General features: G+C 35.5%; 1 protein-coding gene across 1 annotated transcript; it reads right to left on the bottom strand.

Moving 5' to 3' along the window:
- Positions 1-257: 257 nt before the first annotated feature.
- LOC133202239 (solute carrier family 28 member 3-like) lies at positions 258-18,472 on the bottom strand. The gene is made up of 13 exons (XM_061338014.1): positions 18,339-18,472; positions 17,714-17,738; positions 17,152-17,361; positions 16,349-16,728; positions 14,914-15,067; positions 13,299-13,490; positions 11,445-11,606; positions 7,204-7,329; positions 6,784-6,911; positions 2,944-3,124; positions 2,173-2,336; positions 1,742-1,853; positions 258-1,387 (listed from the first exon to the last, which is right to left on the bottom strand). The coding sequence occupies exons 3-13, from the start codon at positions 17,314-17,316 to the stop codon at positions 1,184-1,186; spliced, it is 1,968 nt and encodes a 655-aa protein (XP_061193998.1). The 5' UTR covers positions 17,317-17,361; positions 17,714-17,738; positions 18,339-18,472; the 3' UTR covers positions 258-1,183.
- Positions 18,473-22,596: the final 4,124 nt, after the last annotated feature.

Raw genomic sequence — 22,596 nt, forward strand, 5'->3', positions numbered from 1 at the left:
GTGGTTGTTTTAAACTACTAGTACATTAAATTCCAGCTTAAATGTTTTCCCAACTTGCCAGAAAAACCAACATTATAATTAACATTTGGTATTGTACTAAGGTTGGGATAATTTTTATATCTATTCAATTCGGCATTAATCTATATAGTCATTACATGGAAGTAATTAGAAAAAATAAATTTAAAATCTTTAATGGAATATATTAAAAAGTTACAAAATGCTAATACATGTAATCTTATGAAATAAAGTTCATCACAAAGTATGAGATACGAGTGTAATATTTTTGGTTAATATTACATAAAATTTTAGACGTACACATATAATATAATATACAGATCAAGCAAATAAAAAAGATGCATAAAAAGACGAAAAAATTATCAAGTAAAAGATTAGAAGTCAGAAAAAGTCATATTAAGATGAAAAGCACCTACTAAAAAATTCAAAAATTGCACAATGGGTAAAGAGAAACTCTGTAGGTATAGATATATGTACGTATCGCCCTATGAAAGATAATATATACATGACGTGATAGACAGTTACGGAAACGGAAATTAAAGATTCAAACTATAACATAAAAATATTTGACACTAGATATATTCCTAAAAATCCACTCTAATATCGTCTTTTCAGCATATATACATGTAACTTATTAAACATGTTGTATGTTAAAATATGGTTGTTTAAGTTAGCATATCATTTCAAGCTAGCGTATAAATCTTATGCCATGGAGATGGGAGAACAAGGCGTGCTAAATGCCTTTAGTTTCAGATATATAAAAATCATATTCAATTTGTGAATTTAGCATTTAGAGTAAAGTTCTCATTATTGAAATTATGATAAACAAAACTTCTGAGGAAAATTTTCTCTCGAGCGCCTTCAAAAATATAACTGTCTCTTTTTATATTTATCAAAACACGTTTGAAATCACATTTTGCAATTGAGGATGAGTTAATACTGATGCTAAAAATTACACGGGCATTGAATATCAGCGAGATTGAAATTTTCATCTTGAATTTACCATCAAACGCCATTCTTTATGTAACTTACATTATAAAATTATGACTGCATTCAAATATACCTTTCTATGGTACAAAAAAATGTACGTGCGTCTTAAATAGTATCCTCTTTAACAAATGAACAAGCAGGTGTATGCCTATGTATGCTAAAAACTAATCAATGACATCTATTTCCCTTCATATAATAAACCAGCTATACAAGCAGTCATGAAGCACGCCACATTTCCCGCAATCATGGCCCTGATGACAACCTGGGCAAGAGCTGACTTTCGATTTGGCGCCATTGCACCTAAGGCGCCAAGCATCACCCCGATGGAAGAGAAGTTTGAGAAACCACAGAGAGCGTATGTGGAGATTACAACTGACCGGTCCTGTACAAATAAGACAAAATTGAAGTTTAGTATATAGCTAATATCAATAGAATATTAATATTCAATTAGTTACATATTGCATTTACATATAGAAATGTTTAGCGTTTGTTTTGACTTTGAAGCATATACAAGTATTCAAAATATAAAAATCATATAAATCCTTTATCCAAATATTTGTTTAAGTTACAATTCAAAATGAACATCTGCTCATGTAGGTCGGATCAAGTTAATTTTACGAGTTTTAAGATTAATTTCTATGTTCGTGTAGATTATGAACCTTCCTAGAGGCAATTGAAATTAAATTAATGAAATTTGAGCGCTAACATCTCGTGAAAATGATAAAGTCATCAGCACCTGAAGTATCCCTCCAGTTAATGTATGGTTAAAATCCTCGTAAACTATGTCACTTCCTTCAAAATGCCACATCCCCGTAAAATTGGAATCCTTGGTCGGCAGAGATTCATACCTTAGATTTAATTGTAAAAGTAAAGTTTGCTCTTTATTGCATACTAGTATGTAAAATACATTTATTTAATCATTTATTCTTTGAAGAAAAAAAGAATTTCTGTGAATAATACACATTTAATAATCTACGAGGAAAGTTATCATTATCTTAATGAAATTAAAACTTATCTTAAATTCAAAACAATCTCCTCAGGATGATCTACGAGCATCATATTTAAAAAATCGTGACATGTGACCGTACCACAAGAAATAATAGTAGTGGCTACTACGTGAGATTATATAAATCGTGTCATGTGGTATATTTTATCATGTGACCATACCACGTGAGATTCTCCTGATTATTTATGAACACAGAGAGCTTTGTGTAGGCGTAAAACTCATTGATAAATGTCTTGTATCCAATCAGCTTAGCGACATCAAAGCAGTCCGTCGCCTCCACCCCCATCAGGAATGCTACGGGGTAGAAAACGTAGGAACAGAGAAACTACAAAAAAAAAACCATACAAACAAAAATGGCAATATGCAATTAGTCATGTCAAAACCTTATAATGGGATAACATATAAAACTACTAACTACTAGCTCGCTGATAAGAGAAAACTTTAAACCACTGGCGGATTTCGAGGGGGGGGGGGGGGCAGGAGGCCCGGGCTCCCCTTTTGTGTCAAAAATATACATTTGTACATAAGAAGATTTAATAAATCAATTTTTTGGTGTGGCCGTGGGCTCCTACCCCAAACTGGTCGGGCCCCCCTTTTCAAGATTCCTGGATCCGCCACTGTAAACCCCCTCCTCCCCTGAGTCCAAATACATTTAGCAGGGTGCAGAATGTCACAGGGAAGTCCTTATAAAACTACGTTCTAATTTTACTGAGGTTTCAGATTTAAAGTTAAATTATAATTAAACAACAATAATCAAACTACTGAAAATTAGTCACTCTGATTCACCAGATATGCATATAGGAGACGACGGATATCGTTATCATTTTCTTATTAAGAAAATAATTATCATTAGTCTTGGACTTTACGTATACACACAACAGTTACACAAGAAGATTTTCATGGTTCCCTTACATATGCAAACTCGGAAATACCTGAAATGTGAGTTCGTCGCCGGGTTTCTCCATGCCTATACGGTTACCAAGCCAAATCAGGGTCTGGTTTACGAATTCGATGAGAGCAATGAAAGCGATGAGATTGACTGCTATGTTGGCGATGAGAGATATGGACTGCGAGGCCCCTTTAGATGCCGCCTCGATGATATTCCTTTCCTGTCTGAAAAAAAGACACAATAGCCATCCTAGATAATTGTACTTGAAGGTAGAATGGCATCCGCTCCTAAGATGGTTTTTGTCTGTATATTGACATTTCCTGACAGGAGGTGGAGATAAAAATGATAATAGACATTCGGAAAAAAAATATCAAACGGGAAAAAAATTAAGAGAAATCCTCTGTTGGACCTCCTTATTCGGAAGCCATTGCTGATCTCCTATACCTAGGCTGTTGCCATAATGAATTTGTAAATGTCATCTCCACCTTGAGGTGAGATATTGTAGTCTTCCTAATGATCCTATTGCCAAATAGTTGACCTCCTATTGACCATGATGTCATATTAATGTTATCCTTCTTACTCTGATGCCATACTGTAGACTTGTATTGACCTTGACACTATATTGTATACTACTACTGACCTTGACACTATATTGTAGACTACTACTGACCTTGACACTATATTGTAGACTAATACTGACATTGATGCTATATTGTAGACTACTACTGACTCTAACACTATATTGTAGACTACTACTGACCCTGACACTATATTGTAGACTTCTGCTGACCTTGACACTATATTGTAGACTACTACTGACATTGATGCTATATTGTAGACTACTACTGACTCTAACACTATATTGTAGACTACTACTGACCTTGAAACTATATTGTAGACTTCTGCTGACCTTGACACTATATTGTAGAATACTACTGACACTGATGCTATTTTGTAGACTACTACTGACTCTAACACTATATTGTAGACTACTTCTAACCTTGAAACTATATTGTAGACTTCTGCTGACCTTGACACTATATTGAAGACTACTACTGACCTTGACACTATATTGTAGACTACTACTGAACTTGACACTATATTGTAGACTACTACTGACCTTGACACTATATTGTAGACTATTACTAACCTTGAAACTATATTGTAGACTTCTGCTGACCTTGACACTATATTGTAGACTACTACTAACCTTGACACTATATTGTAGACTACTACTGACCTTGACACTATATTGTAGACTACTACTGACCTTGACATTATATTGTAGACTACTACTGACCTTGACACTATATTGTAGACTACTACTGACCCTGACACTATATTGTAGACTACTACTGACCTTGACACTATATTGTAGACTACTACTGACCCTGATGCCGTATTATAGACTATTATTGACCCTGAGTCTATATTGTAGACTATTACTGACTCTGATGCCATATTGTAGCTTACTACTAACCCTGATGCTATATTGTAGACTACTATAGAAACTAATGCCGTGTTATACATTAATATTGACCCTGTTGCTATATTGTAGATCTCTTGCTGACCCTGCACTGAATTGTACACTTCTACTGACCCTGACGCCATATTGTAGCTTACTACTAGTACTAACCCTGATGTTATTTTGTAGAATATTACTTACCCTTATGCTATACTGTGGACAACTACTGAAACTGATGAAATATCGTAGAATACTTCTGACTCTGACGCTATATTGTAGACTACTACTGACCATGATGCTAAAATGTAGACCATTATTGACCCTGACGCTAAATTATAGACTATTACTGACTCTGACGCTATATTGTAGACTACTACTGACTCTGACGCTATACTGTAGACTATTACTGACTCTGAAGCTATATTGTAAACTATTACTGATTCTGACGCTATATTGTAGACTGTTACTGACCCTGACACTATATTGTAGACTATTACTGACCCTGACGCTATATTGTTGACTAATACTGACCCTTAGGCTATATTATAGACTATTACTGACCCTGGGGCTATATTGTCGACTATTACTGATTCTGACGCTAGATTGTAGACTATTACTGACCCTGAGGCTATACTGTAGACTATTACTGATTCTGACGCTATATTGTAGACTTCTTCTGACCCTGACGCTATATTGTAGACTATTACTGATCCTGACGCTATATTTCAGACTTTTACTGACTCTGACCCTATATTGTAGACTGTTACTGACCCTGACGCTATATAATAGACTACTACTGACCCTGAGGGTATTTTATAGACTATTACTGACCTTGGGGCTATATTTTAGACTATTACTGACCCTGACGCTGTATTGTAGACTACTACTGAACCTGAGGCTATGTTGTAGACTATTACTGACCCTGACGCTATATTGTAGACTACAACTGATCCTGACTCTATATTGTAGACTTTTTCTTACCCTGACGCTATATTGTAGACTACTACTGACCTCGACGCTATATTATAGACTATTACCTACTCTGACGCTATGCTGTAGACTATTACTGACCCTGATGTTATATAATAGACTACTACTGACCCTGATGCTATATAATAGACTGCTACTGACCCTAAGGCTATGTTATATACTATTACTGATCCTGAGGCTATATTGTAGATTATTACTGACCCTAACGCTATATTGTAGACTATTACTGACTGACCCTTTATTGTAGACTACAACTGACCCTGACGCTTTATTGTAGACTATTTCTGACCCTGACGCTCTATTATAGACTACTACTGACCCTGACGCTATATAATAGACTATTACTTAACCTTGACGCTATATTGTAGACTATTACTGACCCTGAGGCTATATTGAAGACTATTACTGACCCTGAGGCTATATTGTAGACCTCAACTGACCATGATTCTATATTGTAGACTATTACTGAATATGACGCTATATTGTAGACTATTACTGACCCTGACGCTATATTGTAGAAGTCTACTGAACATGACGCTATATTGTAGACTTTTACTGAATATGACGATATATTGTAGACTATTACTGACCCTGACGCTATATTGTAGACTTTTACTGACCCTGACGCTATATTGTTGACTACTACTTACCCTGACGCTATCTTGTAGACTATTACAGATCCTGACGCTATATTGTAGATTTTGACTGACCCTGACGCTATATTGTAGACTATTAATGACCCTGGCGCTATATAATAGACTACTACTGACCCTGAGGCTATATTATAGTCTATTACTGATCCTGGGACTATATTGTAGACTATTACTGGCCCTGACGCTATATTGTAGATTATTACTGACCCTGACGCTATATTGTAGAAGTCTACTGAACATGACGCTATATTGTAGACTATTACTGAATATGACGCTATATTGTAGACTATTACTGACCCTGACGCTATATTGTAGAAGTCTACTGAACATGACGCTATATTGTAGACTTTTACTGAATATGACGCTATATTGTAGACTATTACTGACCCTGACGCTATATTGTAGACTTTTACTGACCCTGACGCTATATTGTTGACTACTACTTACCCTGACGCTATCTTGTAGACTATTACAGATCCTGACGCTATATTGTAGACTTTGACTTACCCTGACGCTATATTGTAGACTATTAATGACCCTGACGCTATATAATAGACTACTACTGACCCTGAGGCTATATTATAGTCTATTACTGATCCTGGGACTATATTGTAGACTATTACTGACCCTGACGCTATATTGTAGACCTCTACTGACCATGACGCTATATTGTAGACTATTACTGACTCTGACGCTATATTGTAGACTATTACTGACTCTAACGCTATATTGTAGATCTCCCAGCTTTAATCTATGTCATCTACAAATTTCTCACCCTGACGCCATATTGTAAACCTCCTTCCCTGCCCTGGATCGCCGGGTCTCGGGGTAAAACAGTTTAGACATAGCCAGTGCTGCCGGAGCAGACATCACAGATGCAGACAAAAGATGGTTGGCTGGAACCTAATAATGATCATTTTATGTTTGCAAAATATTGATTTATAAACAAGAAAGCTCCATTGCGAATACTTAAAATCCCATTACAGATTTTTGAATAAAGATGTTTTAAATATTTGTTGCACAACAGTGTCACATAGGTCCTTAAAATTTTCTTTCTATGTTTTCTAAGTAATGTAAAAAAAACATTGTAGTATACAGTGACACACCGAATAGAAATATGATTTTAAGTGACCCTGTGTTTTCAGCCCTAACCTTTGTGAGAGATTACCCCACTCTTTAACAGACAATGCTGTACCTTGTATAAGATGTAAGCCGCCATGACACTTCCGGCAATGGTAGCAAACCCTCCGGTACAAATGGCGTGCAGCTCTGATCTGGTCATTTTGGAAAGGAAGGGGCGGATCAATAAGGGAGCTTCACTCTTCAAAATATACAGTAATCCACGTTTTTTTAATCATTTTAAAGTTGTTCGAACTCTTTGGTTTTCATTTTCTTTGAAATTATAGTGAATGAAAATTATAAACGTTTTTCTACAGGAAAACATGGATAAAATTATCTTAAATCCGATAATTTTTTTAAAACTGTATATCCAGTTGATTTAAATTGCATTGAATTAAGTCCTTTATGACTTGTTGAAAATGTTTACTTAGCTCTCGGATTGTATTCGCTATAAATGTGTATTTTTATATTCCAGGGGTCCGTTTTCCAAAAGAACTTAACGACTAAGACCAAAATTCAATTCTGTTTATAACTTTTTAATTTACATCACGTTGAAAATGGTTTTAATCTTTTTAAAATGGAATGTAGTTAGATATTTTTACGCTAGCAATTTTAAACGGAATCATAATTTTTGCAAAATTTTACAATCAACTTAAGTTTTCGGTCTTAGTCGTAAGTTCTTTCGTAAAACGGGCCCCAGAGCTATAACTTTCTCCGTCTATTGAGAAAATATTAATTTTGCATCAATTAATAATACAGGAATTAAAGCGCTAGTGTCGGTCCGTCCGGTATTTCCGTAATACAGGAATAAACGCGCTAGTGTCGGTGATATATTTCCGTTTCCCATAATAAATGACACTCAGCAAATGTAAAAGAGAAAATTCAATTGATTTCTGGTTTCTAGAAAACCGCAGACTAAATGTCAATTTGTGATACATACACACCGATATAATATTATGCGTGCTATACATGTATATATTACACTTTCAACCAAATTAGTTGAATCTGATTTATCAGGGAAGTAGCATCGTTTTTTGAAAGTGGGGGGGGGGGCAGCCAGAGAAAAAAAATTTCAACTTACCTGAAAAAACTTGACAAGCAAAAAAAAAAAAAGGAAAATTTCCCAACTCGAAAATCCTATTAATTTCGTTGGGGGGGGGGGGGGGGGGGGGAGTAGGTTATGACTAATTTCAGTACCAATTATTCATACACTGCTACATTACCCTTATTTTGCTATACTTCAACAAAAAGTGAGGGGGGGGGGGCATCAACGATAACGTCATAACACAACGATAATGTCACATGCGTGTAAATCGTGCGCTTACGGTTCGCCGTAGAATTCTCAAAACATAGTTGTGCGTTTGAAAGAAACAGAATAAACTTGACGTTTAGGACATACGCAACTTACCTTACCTACTAATAATTTTTCAAGATATTCTTAATTTAAGATTATAGTACCATCAGATGTTCGTATACAAAAATCAGCATGCATTACCAGGGGTTTTGAAAAGATATCAATTGATGAAAAGTCTTGTATAATTCAAAGAAAAATATACAAAAATTTCTTAACATATATTCTAGATGTTTTGTTTATCCAAACTTGTTTTAGAAGAAGTGTACAATAGCATATATAGATATTAAAATGTAGCACACAGTTCTTTTAAGTATTGGAACTCTTCAACTCCAGGGAAAAAGACAATAAAGTTCAAACTATGTTGCGTATATGTCCTTAATCAAAGTTTGCGTTCTATGCAGCTTGATTGAACAACAAGCGACAGACGAAAAATGCCGGCGAGTGCCGAAATAACGAAACTTTTAGATGATAAAGGACTCTCTGAGTATCAAACAAACAATAAAGAGGTCGGTAAATCTTTTTCGAAACTTTCTTATTGAGAAAAACAGAAGCGGGGGGTTTGAAACGTGAAACGTTCTAAACGTGAACTGAACGACGGTCTCCGATTTTTTTTTTTTTTTTTTTTTTTTTTTTTTTTTTTTTTTTTGGCTGACATACTAAATCTATAAGAAATTCAGTATAATAAAATAAATAGTGCATGTTTTTTAGGGTAACAGTTGAAATTGACACCCCTCGGAAAACCATTGTCAACCTTCGCTGACGCGTCGGTTGACAATGGTTGTCCTTGGCCAATGGGGTGTCAATTTCTCAACTGCACTATTTATATATTATGACGGGTGATATTCCAAAAATGTACACCGCGCTGAATTTATGTGTCTCGGGTCACTGTTATGTAATATGTATTTGTATAAAACATTCAGTGTAATACAATAAATATTGCATGTAGCTGAAGGTGACATTGAAAAGTTTATCTCTCTAAAAGCATTGTCAACCTCGACTGCGACTCGGTTGATGACGGCTTTCTTGAGGTGGAACCCTTCAATGTTACCTACGTGCAATATTTATATAAATTAATTGCTAATTATAGTAAGGACAAAACAAGACTTTCATAAATTACTACCTTTACCATTATAACACGTCAACGTACCTGTCCTATGAAGATATTCCTGGTAACGTTTAGACTCTGTGGGAGATAATTACAAATGATCGTACATGTCCTATGAAAATATTCCCGGCGGCGTTAGGAGATACTGGACATTATATAAATGGTGACTGTTTTGGAGGGTAAGAGTCGAAATTGACACCCCAAGCGTAAGGAAAACCGCCGTCAACCTCCGCTGACGCGTCGGTTGAGATTGGTTTTCCGAGGGGTGTCAATTTCGACTCTTACCCTCCAAAATAGTCACCATTTATTTTGTTATACTGAATGTCTTATTGATTTAGGATGTAAACAAAAATATTGTCGATCGTCGTTAAAGCTGAACATGATTCGTAAATGCAATGTGTCCGCCATTTTTGTTCGGATTCTCGCTACATCTGAGGACCCCTATATAAAGGGCCTGACTTGGACACTGTTCAGTATAATCAGTCGACACCGGTGTAGACGGACGTATGCTATACAGCACTCGGTAGCGACAAAAATAACTAATATCTCGTCTAATACAAAAGAAACTTACAATTATAGTTGTACAGGTCAGTGCAGTATACAAACATACATAGATACACGTAACTAAAATAAAATGTAAACAAAGGTAATGCAAGATAACCAGCACGAACACGGGTCGCCATTCCACGCCGATACCCGTGACAATAAAGCAGTCAGGTGTAACGAATCCGAAGAGTATACCCTGGTGTTGATGTATCGTAGATATAATATCGAAAATGGCGTATGCCTATTCACGAGTCGTGTTCAGCTTTAAGTTCTCATTTAGAAAGCTTTCAAACTCCTCGCTTTTGTTTTTCTCAATAAGAAAGCTTCAAAAAAGATTTACCGACCTTGCCTCTTTATTGTTTGTTTGATATTCAGAGAGTCCTTTATCATATAAAAGTTTCGTTATTTCTGCACAATCTAAAGCATTTTTCGTCTCGTTTGTTGTTTTCAATTAAGCCAAATCGGACGCAAGTTTGATTGACGTCAAGTTTTTTCGGCTTCTTTCAAACGCACAACTGACGTTTCGAGAATTCTACGGCGAACCGTGTGCGCATGATTTACACGCATGTGACAATTTTCGTTGTGTTACTCGTTGTCAAGTGTGTTGCTAACGCTGAGGGTAACAAAACGGATTGTTAAATGCTTGTAAACCAATGAGATTGTAGTATTTAACATGAAAATATAATAAAATTATATGTGGCCGTACCTGTATGAAAATATTCTCGGCGTTGTTCAGGGATTTGCAGGAGATAATAACACATGACTGTCCTCATTCCCTATGAAGATATCCCATAAGGGAATGTGAGGGTGATAATTACAAATAATCACACCTGTCCTCTGATAATATTCCCGGTGGCGTTGAGGGATTCTGCGGAAGAAAATTGCATGCGGCCGTTCCTGTCCTATGAAAATATTCCCGGAGATGTTTCTGGCTGCGTTAAGCAATGTTAAAGGATTCTGCGGGAGATAATTTTTATACACGACCGTACCTGTCCTAGAAAGATGTTTCCGGCAGCGTTAAGCAATGTTAAGGGATTCTATGGGAGATATTTTTTTTTACACACGACCATATTTGTCCTATGAAGATATTTTCGGCAGCGTTAAGCAATGTTAAGGGATTCTGTGGGAAATAATTTTTACACACGACCGTACCTGTCCTATGAAGATGTTTTCGGCGGCGTTAAGCAACGTTAAGGGATTCTGCGGGAGATAATTTTTACACACGACCGTACCTGTCCTATGAAGATGTTTTCGGCGGCGTTAAGCAATGTTAAGGGATTTTGTGGGAGATATTTTTTGTACACGACCGTACCTGTCCTATGAAGATGTTTCCGGCTGCGTTAAGAGATTCTGCTGGAGAAGTTCCCATTACAGTGGCCATGAAGCGGGCGATATGTCGAATGATGAACTGCATCACTCCGAGGTAGTAGAGGACAGAGATGAAGGAACTGAAGAAGACTATCACAGTCAGTACCTAAAAACAGATATAGCCACTGTCAATCACTCAAAGGGGGCAGGGTCAATCTTATGGCAATATAATCCATTAACACTGCCTCAGTCAATAAAGACTACAATTTTAAAAATATCCAAGTTTTACGGAGCATTTCGCGATGTATTTGTAACTGATTTTCATTTAAATAACTTATTCTTAGATGACAATGAAAACAAACATTCTTATGTATCTTTAAATAACTTTCACTTTAAAAAAAACTAGTGGGTATTGTTTTTTTTTTACAAAAAAACACATGTCTCCCCTTCTTTACCAACATTAACGAGTTCAAATATATGATCAGGGTCAAAAATAATAATGCAGTGCATCTCAACTCAAATTCTGTGTACAAAATTTCAAATCTTCATGTCAAACAGATCTCAAGTAATGGTCTGGTCGTGTTTTTCTTAATTTGACCTTGAAGAAAGTGGTCAAGGTCAAATATTTTGATGCAGTGCATTTAGTCTCAATGTTGTCTTTCCTTGTTCCAAGTTTGAAATCCTAATGTCAAAAAGTTCTGAAGTTATGACCTAGACTATATTTTCATGTAAACGATTGACCTTGACTTTATTAATAGGTCAAGGTGAAAAAATGTTGCCATTCACCCTTCCTCTATACCACCTCTCCATGTTCCAAGTTTGAAGTCTTAATGTCAGGGTTCTCAAGTTATGGTCTAGTCATGTTTTCTCTATTTGACCTTGAAGAAAGGGGTCAAGGTCAAAATTTTGAAGTGTTGCATCTTGTAACAACGTCTTCTTTCTATGTTACAAGTTTGAAGTCCTAATATCAAAGGGTACTCAAGCTAAGGCCTGGACTCTATTTTGATGTAAAAGATTGACCTTGACATTATAATAATTGGATCAAGGTCAAAAATTTTGGTGGCATGCATCCTTCCTTCATACCACTTCTGCATGTTCCATGTCTGAAGTCTTTATAACAAAGGATTCTTAAGTAATGGTCTAATCAAGTTTTTTCCCTATTTGACCTTGAGGAAGAAAAGAGGTCAAGGTCAAAAATTTTGGTGTGTTGAATCTTGTATCAATGTCTTCTTTGTATGTTACAAGTTTGAAGTCCTAATATCAAAGGGTACTCAAGCTATGGCTTGGACTCTATTTTGATGTAAAAGATTGACCTTGACCTTATAATAATTGAATCAAGGTCAAAAATTTTGGTGGCATGCATCCCTCCTTTATACCACCTCTGCATGTTCCAAGTTTGAAGTCTTAATGTCAAAAGGTTCTCAAGTTATGGTCAGATCGTGTTTTTTCCCTATTTGACCTTGAAGGCAGAAAGGGGTCAAGGTCAAAATTCTAATGCAGTGCATTTTGTCTCAAGGTCTTCTTCCTATGTTACAAGTTTGAAGTCCTAATATCAAAGGTATCTCAAGTTATGGGCTAAACTCTATTTTGATGTAAAAGATTGATCTTGACCTTATATATAGGTCAAGGTCAAAAATGTTGGTGGCGTGCACTCTTTCTTAATGTCATCTATCTATGTTTCAAGTTTGAAGTCTTAATGTCAAAGGGTATTAAAGTTACGGCCTGGACAAAATTTGGATGAAGAAGAAGAAGAAGAAAATCGACAAAAACAATATGTCTCCCCTGAAAGGGGAGACATAACTCTTTTTTCATTATTTTTTTTTCTTTTTTATGAAGATACTATAAAGAAGATTTATACCTTAAAAGCAAAGTAATGCATTTCGAATTTTTCTCCGAACACAAACTTGGATCCCTCGTCTGTATACAGAAGGAACTCCGACACTCTGTCCCCTAACCAGCGAAATGCTCTGTATCCGGGGTCCCAGCGTAAAATGGCGAGGGCGAAATAGAACTGTATTATCAAACCCCAAAATACGGGTCTCCAGTTCACCTGTCAAGAAAGTCAAAATTAGTAAACTATGATCGAGTGGATCCAGGAGCATTTCTGTATGTGCTTAAATATGTGTTACAGTGCATAAATATATAAATTGGTCTTCAGTTCACATTACAAATATGTCGCCCGCGTGGCGCAGTGGTTAGAGCGTTCGCTCTAGAGTCGTGGAGTAAGGAGTTGATCCTTACGTCGCGAGTTCGAATCCCACTGTGGGACGTACGTGGAGACCGGTCCTTCGGATGAGACCGTATAAACCGAGGTCCCTTGTCGCAGTAGGTGTTGGCACGAAAAAGATCCCCCAATGCTCAATGGCCCTGAGTGCCGAGTATAGGGGTTGGGTGGGGTGGGGTGGGCTGGGCTGGAGTTGGGGGATTAAGATTAATTTAAATATTTGAATCGAGTTTAAATACTGGCCTCCAGGTCACAGAGATTATCAAGTAGTAAACTACATGTATAGGAATCAAGGTGTTTTAGCGTGGGACGAAAAGGGGGGTGGGCGGGGTGGTGGTGTTAGTATTCAGTTATTTGAAACTAAGACGCAGTATACATCAACATACACATTTTTGCTCTAAGTGCTTTTGATAAGTGCTTTTCTCCTTTTAAACCCCTTGATATATCATGCTCTTTTAACAGTCTTATTTGTTTAGTAGGGATTTCATTTAAATGGGGTTCGAATCTTATATCTATAATGCAGACACCACTGTTATAACTTTCTTATTAACTTAAAGTTAGATAAGGGATCGTTTTCTTTCCCTTTAAGTTCCTCAAATATATGTTTTGTATCTCTTAGTATTATATAAAAAATTATTCATAATTGTCATTCTCTCGTGATTTCTAAATTGAATTCAATGTTTTTAAAAAATAAGTACATTAAAAATTGTGACATTGGCATTTCAAAAGACCCATAAGGATTATATATGAAATATCACCCTCTGGTATCTTGCCCAAATGCATGGTAAGGTACCTCATTTTTTGGTAAGAAAACGTTTAAGCAGCAACACTTCAATGACAAATTCTTGGGAAAAATTATATATTTTCGAGGTACGTGCCGTCTGACCTTAAATGACCACTATAAAAATAATTGCAATTGTAAGTGTTGTATCATATATCTGAATTGATTACTTACTCTGGCGGGATTATGTATTATATATCTGGATTGATTACTTACTCTGGCGGGATTATGTATTATATATATGGAATGATTACTAACTCTGGCGGGATTATGTATTATATATCTGGATTGATTACTTACTCTGGCGGGATTATGTATTATATATCTGGAATGATTACTTACTCTGGCGGGATTATGTATTATATATCTGGAATGATTACTTACTCTGGCGGGATTATGTATTATATATCTGGATTGATTACTTACTCTGGCGGGATTATGTATTATATATATGGATTGATTACTTACTCTGGCGGGGTTATGTGAAAAAATGTAGAAAGTGACAATAAAGAAGACCATTCCCGTCAGTGAAATAAGGTTCTGCGGAGCTTTTAGTGCCACCTCTGCTATAATATAAACTACGACTCCTAATGCCAGCAGTACACAAAGTATTAGATGAAACCTGAAAGATTGAATTGAATTAATAGTCGACAATTATATGTTTTTTTGGCAACAATTTTTAATTTAAAAAAATGTATTTTTATGCCCCCGTAATTGAAGATTTGGGGATTTATAGTTTTTGCCCTGTCTGTTCGTCTGTCCAGCTGTCTGTCTGTCCCACTTGGTTTTCTGCACTTTTTTTTCTTAATGCTTGAAGATATTGAGCTGCTTTTTGGCATGTGAGTGTATCTTGATGTGTTAGAGATCAAGTTTCCATTTCGTTCCGCTTTGGTGATTTTTTGACGGAATGACGGCCTTTTCAATTGCTAAGGATTTCCGCTATTTTTTTTAAACGCTTCCAGATACTGGGCTGAATTTTTGTACGTAAGTTTACCTTGATGAGTTATAGATCAAGTTTGCATTTTGTACCGCTTCTATGATCTTTTGACGGAATTATGGCATTTTCAATACTTTCTATTTCCATCATGAAAGAGTTATAGTTCTTAGTGCGCTCTTTTGTGAAAAAGTCGGAAAATTGACAAAACTCGCGGGATTTCTGGGACAATCGTAATAACATATAAACAATATGTTGAGTGTCGATTAAAAAAAGCCTTACAAACATGCAAATGAGACACTATATTGTTGTAGACTTTACATGCATCAGAAGTAGAAACGACAACGATATCAATTTATATATATTACAGAAAGTTGTTGACAAGTGTTGACGGTCCATCACGACTTGCATTGTACATGCCTCGTAATTTTTATCAATGAATGATAAATTCGGGACTTTCGCACTCTCATATGTGTCTATAACTTTTTCTACTCTTTAATGTGAATGGCAAGTACATTAAACATTCTAAAGTGGATTGAGATCGGCATGTTTTGTATTCTCTGCTACGTCAAGCTGTCCCATTCAGACGACTAAACCGGCCTCTAATTTGAAGAGTTCCAGTAATGGAAATCGGAAGTATTCTAATGGGAACCAGATTACACTTGCCGCCAGGGGACTAGTATTGCTAATGCGATACTCTCAGTACGCTTTTTTTCTTTTTTTTCTTTTACATTTTCGACTTCTTCTCAAGAATCAGTGGGTCAATTTCAAATAAGCTTGCAACAAAGCATTCTTGGGAAAAGGGTATTTAGATTTGATCATATATAAATAGCCATGTCCTCTTTCAAGGGGAGATAATTAAGAATCAGTCAAAATTTAGTGGCATCTTTTAAAAATCTTCTTTTAAGAACCACTGGGTCAAAAAAAGTTTGAGGCGGGTACGGAAAATTAAAATAGGAATCGACCTACCACTTAGCAATTTTATTTCGTGTCTCCTTCTGCAGTTTACTCCAGTAGAAGTATATTGTCATTTGTTCCCCGAACACAGAATGCATAGCAAAATATCCAATGTAGAGCGCCAACAAAATCGTACATATAAGCAATCTCCAGGAGCCTTCGTCACCGAAACGATACACCATGGCAGATATGAAGTAAGCCATATACAGCGTCAACAGACATACATATACACAACTCATTATCATCTCTTTGTGGGTTTTGAAAGTACCAAAGATGGCCGTCTGAAGTCGCATGACTCCGCGAGAGCAGGAATTACCATAATCAGCTTCAAATTCATCCTCTTCAGAATTATAATCCTCGTCATCATCATCATCTTGTTTCTTAATGTTCCCCTAAAATACGAAAATCAGCTTCATTATGTTTAATATCCATCACATCCTCTAATAATATTCTGTTTTGGAAGAAATAATAAATATCACTATAGTAAAGAAATGAAGATGCACCATGGCCGTAGGAACCGGGGGCCGTGCCCCCCCCCCCCTCCTCCCCAATAATTTTGCCGATATATAGAATACTATAGAAAACACAGCTACATGTTTGTGCCCCCTCAATATAATAACGTCTGATGACCTTTTTTTTTTTTACTTGTCAAGGAATTTTGGTAGTTGATAGTGCCCCCTCAACTGAAAATGTATGGTTGTGCCCCCTCAAAGTGAAATTGCTTCCTACGGGCCTGTGCACAGTTAGTGTGTCTTATAAATTGTACAATTTAATACAAGAGTATAACACTAAAAGTCTTTAAGTTTAATACGTACATTTACTTGTTTCACTTCAGCACCCACTTCCGGGTCAAATGCTGGATTATCATGTCCTGAGATTATTTCCGGTCCACCCTGGTTGCCGTAATTGGGACCATTCTTATCGTTTACGACAATCGGCTTTACTTGTCTGAGTTGTACGGTGTTCTCTTCCTCTTCCATTATTTTATTTTTCTTTGGCACGTGTTATAAATTGACGTAAATAGTCTGTAATTAAAGTTTAATAATAGAAACTTAATGACCAAAATAATCACCCTCTCTCCAAAATAAAAAAAAAACCAATTGAAATTTATTTTTATATGATCTTTAAGAAAACCTTTATTCTACCGTTTAGTTTTGAATCTGTCAAAAAGAATACACTGAAAAAATATATGTGTTAGAAAAATAATGTATAGGAATACATATCAGCAAAACGACATTATATTAACTCATAACCTATAGTACGTGAGAAAATTTCCTAAGATGAAAAATTAGGTTGAAATTTTAATGATAGATGTTGACAGCGACATGCCGTATTGTATAGAATGGCAGAATTTTGATGGATTATATGTATACTCACGTCTACAATGTACTTCTCTCTCAACCTTCAAGAAATAAATTGAATAAACTCAGATATAAAGCATTTCTTTGCCACCTCATATCGATTTTCTTACATCATATGTCGGACCGATCACATAAAATTAATAATGTTACGTAAGTAATGTCTTGTGTTATACCAAGTACAACTTATTTTCTTAAACTACAGGTATAGATAACGGATATTTAGTTTCTTCGGTACATTTTAACTGAATCAAAATATTTAAACATGAAAAACCATCCATCTTTTCTTCCCACAAGAAAAATTTTTAATTAAAGAAAAAAGAAACGTATTCTTTTAAACACAGACAATGTATTTTCTTTATTACTTGAAAAAGGTAAAACTTGAGAGAGAGAGAGAAAAAGAGAGAGAGAGTTACATACCTTTCTCCGATATGTGTAAACCGTTCCTGAGAAGAAGACTGTACTATCATTTTTACTTTATAGTTATAGACCGGAACGTAAACATTGTTATATACATAGCTAGGTACAGGTGCGCGTTCCTATCCCACGACCCTTTTCCACTGAGAAAAGTACGACCCTATCTTTAATAAATACTTAATGACTCGTCGTAATTGAAACAATATTGCAATAAACTTAACACTTACCTTTTTAATTGTCAATTGTGCAATGATCCTTAAATTGTCTCACGGCGTCTCGATTTTATTAAATTTTTGTTGCAAATGGTCTTCGATTACCGCGTGTCCAGCGAACCAGAACGTTCTGTTTAAACCTAGGCCTGTGTTTACCCCCGTGTAGGGAGAATTTAACACCCCCCAAAAAGCTCTTCAGAGTATGTACACCCAGAACTAACCTCCAAGCTTTAATTTTATTGTAAATGTGTAGCTTTCGTCTGATGTATATAATTCTTGATACAAAAGGAAGCTCTCGGTTTGCGGGTTTTAACGATCTTGTTTTGGTCTTATGGCCAAATTCAACTGTTTACAATTATAGACTTAAACATCTCTAACCACCATCAACGTTAAATTAACCTAGTTGTTCACTGAACTAGTAAAATGTCCCCCGTCTTATTCCTTTGAAAGCTATTTTTTCAGCACATAAAATTTCATTAACCCGAAGGGTTTCTGATTTATTTATTATTTCTAATTATGGTTAAAGAATTTCTTTATTTTACTTTTTCAGTATATAAAATTGTTTCAGTGACTCGGGTTTTGATAAACCTCTCATTCAAAAAACACGTCATTAAGTCTTGGTACTTGTGGTTGTTTGCAGTCTATGGTTGTGAGAAGTTGATTCATGACATTATTTAATTTTATTTCCACCAGTCAGATAAAATTGTCAGATAAACATATTTTACAATTTCTGACTAGAAGTACAGATTGCCTCGAGTTAAATATGAATAAAAAGGTTTGCTTTTTAAAAAAAAAAATCATATGATTTAGACATGGACATTTTCAAATTATTTCCCTCAATGAAAAAAAAAAATGATACCATAACAGATTTAACCATCCCCTACTTGGCTCTAATATCAACAGCTACATGTAGTAAAGCAGTCATCCGAAGTACGTAAACATCGGTCATTGTTACAAAGTTTTTAATCACTCATTTGCAATCCATAAGTAAATATCCTTAAAAAAAATCGAAAGCGAATCTAGGAATTTTTGCCTAGAGGGAAGGAGCTAGGTGTATTTTCTTTTTAATAGAAAAGTGAATAGTCCAATGTCATTTTACCCCTATGTATACAAGTAAAAAGAAAGGCGCTCACTTGATCCTCCTACGAAACTTCGCTTATCTTGAGCCTATTATCTTGCGCTCTCAATTATTTAGCGTAAACATTAAAATACCACATGCAAAACATTTATAAATAAGTAGATAATTTAACAAACAATAACATAAATAAAACATGTAGCGAAGTTCTGAGGATTGGCGAATGACCCCCACCCCCACCGTCCCCTATAAAAAAAAAACTTAGACGGTAATTAATCGAATTTCACTAGACTCAATCTGATTAAAATCAGATCCTTTGATCCGCTCACATAGATCGCTACACTGGCCTTGTGTAGCGATCTATGTGAGCGGATCAAAGGATCTGATTTTAATCAGATTGCACTAGACTTCGTCTGATACAACTGACACTAACATCAATAAGTTCAATGCTTGTGTCGAGATTCATGTTTTACATGAGCACGTCGATAATCAAAGATTTCTTGAATATTTCTTATCAAAAGACCTCAAATGTCAGTCCATACGCGGCAAATATCCGCGGAGGAATATGTCCTAGACAATCACTTGTTTATGTTGAGAGATATCTGCTTTTAATCCTATTCATACCTGTAGCTGAATGTAGGGCGGTAGAACGCCGGGGGGGGGGGGGAGGGGGCTTTTTTTCTGAGTATAGTTTTTGCTATAGTAAATTTTCCCTTAGATGCTGGTCCCCCAATATATATATAATATTGGGAAGCCCCCCCCCCCCTTTGGTCAGTTTAGTTTTTTTTTTTTTTGCTTGTCAGATCTTTTTTTGGGAAGTTGACCCCCCCCCCCCACTTTTGAAACCGTTGCTACGGGCCTGGAATGTTTCTGTAAACGATGCTGTCCTATTGCTCACACATTAATTTCTCCCATATATTTGTTAGAACTTCGAGGCCGACAAACTGCATTTCAAATTCCAATATTTACCCTTTCCCTTCCCTCAAGTTTTGAATTCTGTGTCTTTCGGAATCACCATTAATTATACTAGTGCTAAGAGGGAAAATTAGTTAATTAATAATTTTGATACCTTAGGTATTTTACAGAGACATGCGCATTAGTCCTGCTGGGATAGTTTGCTCCCTGTCCATAGAATTTTCAATCTCATATGAAAAATAGTGGAGGAACAAGCATAGATTCCTGCTAAAATGAACTCAGTATGCTGATTAAAATTAATGCACATCATATATGCATTTATGAAGTTTTCATCCAAGAACCTTCTGAATTTCTAGTAGAAGTGTATGTATAGTTACTGCGTTAGGTATGTATGTGTTATCTTTATTAAACAAAACATATTTAATTGATTGCTGAGTTCATTTTCTCCTCATTGTATTTCAAAGTAATAAATTTTGATTGATCGCTTTTGTTAAAAAGACCCCCCCCCCCCCCAATAAAAGCTGAAGTTTCTTGCTACGGGCTCATCAAGACAAAATCCTTAAAAACTATAACTATAGTGAATATCAAGAATAATAAAAGAAATATATTTCTTAAAAAAAAAGAAAAACATGTTCAGTATCTTTCAATAACTGAATAATGCTTTTTAAAAGTACAAACTTTCGAGAAGCCCTCCGAACCCCCCCCCCCCCCTTGCAACTGATTTCCTCACGATGAAATCACACAGTACCCAAAACGTGCACTTATGTTGTTTCCATTTGTTTCCGGATAACTTCATTTCTAATGATTCAAAAACAACAAGCTCTTAATATATTGACTTCAGAAGTCACTAATTGATTCGTGTGTTTCAATATCTACAGTTATTTTAACAGAACATTTGTTCTGGTCAGCGATATTTACTCTAATTCATTTCAATTTTCTCCTTGCTGAGTTTGAAAATCATTTAAAGTGAGTCTTATCTGCTTCACTGATTGATTAAAACAAGCAAAATTAGAATTATGAATCACTTCACTTTTATCATGTATATAAACTAAGACCATGCGCATGTTTTAATTTAATGTAGTGAAAGCAATTTTAAGCATTGAACCTACATGTACACTATTTTTAGTCTAAAGTTTGCTTTCTTGTGGTAGGTTTTTGTAATTGCAATATTTTTATGCAACTGGTAATATATGTTATTCTATATGTTGAGAGAGAGAGAGAGAGAGAGAGAGAGAGAGAGAGAACAGCAACCATACCAAAGAAAGAGTTATTCCTCTTTATTAGTGTTTGAGGCGATCTATAATTATATGCACTGCCTAGTTATTGAAAATAGAACACTTTTAGCGCTATATTTGTTTATTTGGTAATTTTTAACGTGAATATAATTATGATTTATCAATGACGATTGAAATAAATTATTTATTTATTTCTTGCGAGGTTGGGGGTGTTATCGATAAGAGGGATAACATATAAATATCTGAGGACACCGAGACTCCGTGTAACTGTCATTATATAATGTTTGAATTTACCGGGTGGCAGTAAATGCAAAATTTACATGACAAAACGTGAAGTCATCTGTAGTGTTACACCCACAGGAGCTTGAGGACAGTACTCCCGGGACATTTCGATATAGACCCCTGGGCCATTTCGATATAGACCTCTGGGCCATTTCGACTTCTTTTTCTCATGAATTATCTTTCAATGTCATATTTGTGATATAATCCATACCATCAATTCGAAAAATTACCTAAAACAAATATTTCATTAAAAAAAAACATTCTACCCCCACTTTATAAATCTACCTGCTTGACACGATTCTTTTTTAACTTTTTTTTTTATTTACTACTTTGTGATTACTTCCTTAACTTGTTAATTAGTCAGTTTTACTTTTTCCATAAAACAGTTAACGTTTGTAATTGTCAAGTATATATTTTTTTTGTTGTTTTATGACATTCTTTTAACCGGCCTTGAAGTAAAGAAAAGGGACGGAAGGACAGACTGAATAATATAAGATTTCTCCAAACCAATTGATTTTTTTTCAATAGATTATTTTATATCGAAAATGATATCAAACGTTTTGTTTACTTTGCAAATTATACTGAATACACTGCGATAAGGTCCGATAGTATGCAGTTAAATAGTACATGTATCCATCTATTTTGAATAGTAGTCTTTCTTTAATTTCCATTATGTTAAAAAAAAAATTATAATTATATATTTCTCGGAGTAAGGTGGAAAAAAAGGCAAATGCGTGAGTCCCAGCCCCTGGATCTCAAAAACCTT

The sequence above is a fragment of the Saccostrea echinata genome, unplaced genomic scaffold (assembly GCF_033153115.1).
Source record: "Saccostrea echinata isolate AGI-Se365-2 ecotype Australia unplaced genomic scaffold, CSIRO_AGI_Sech_v1 ptg000046l, whole genome shotgun sequence".
Classification (NCBI taxonomy): domain Eukaryota; kingdom Metazoa; phylum Mollusca; class Bivalvia; order Ostreida; family Ostreidae; genus Saccostrea; species Saccostrea echinata.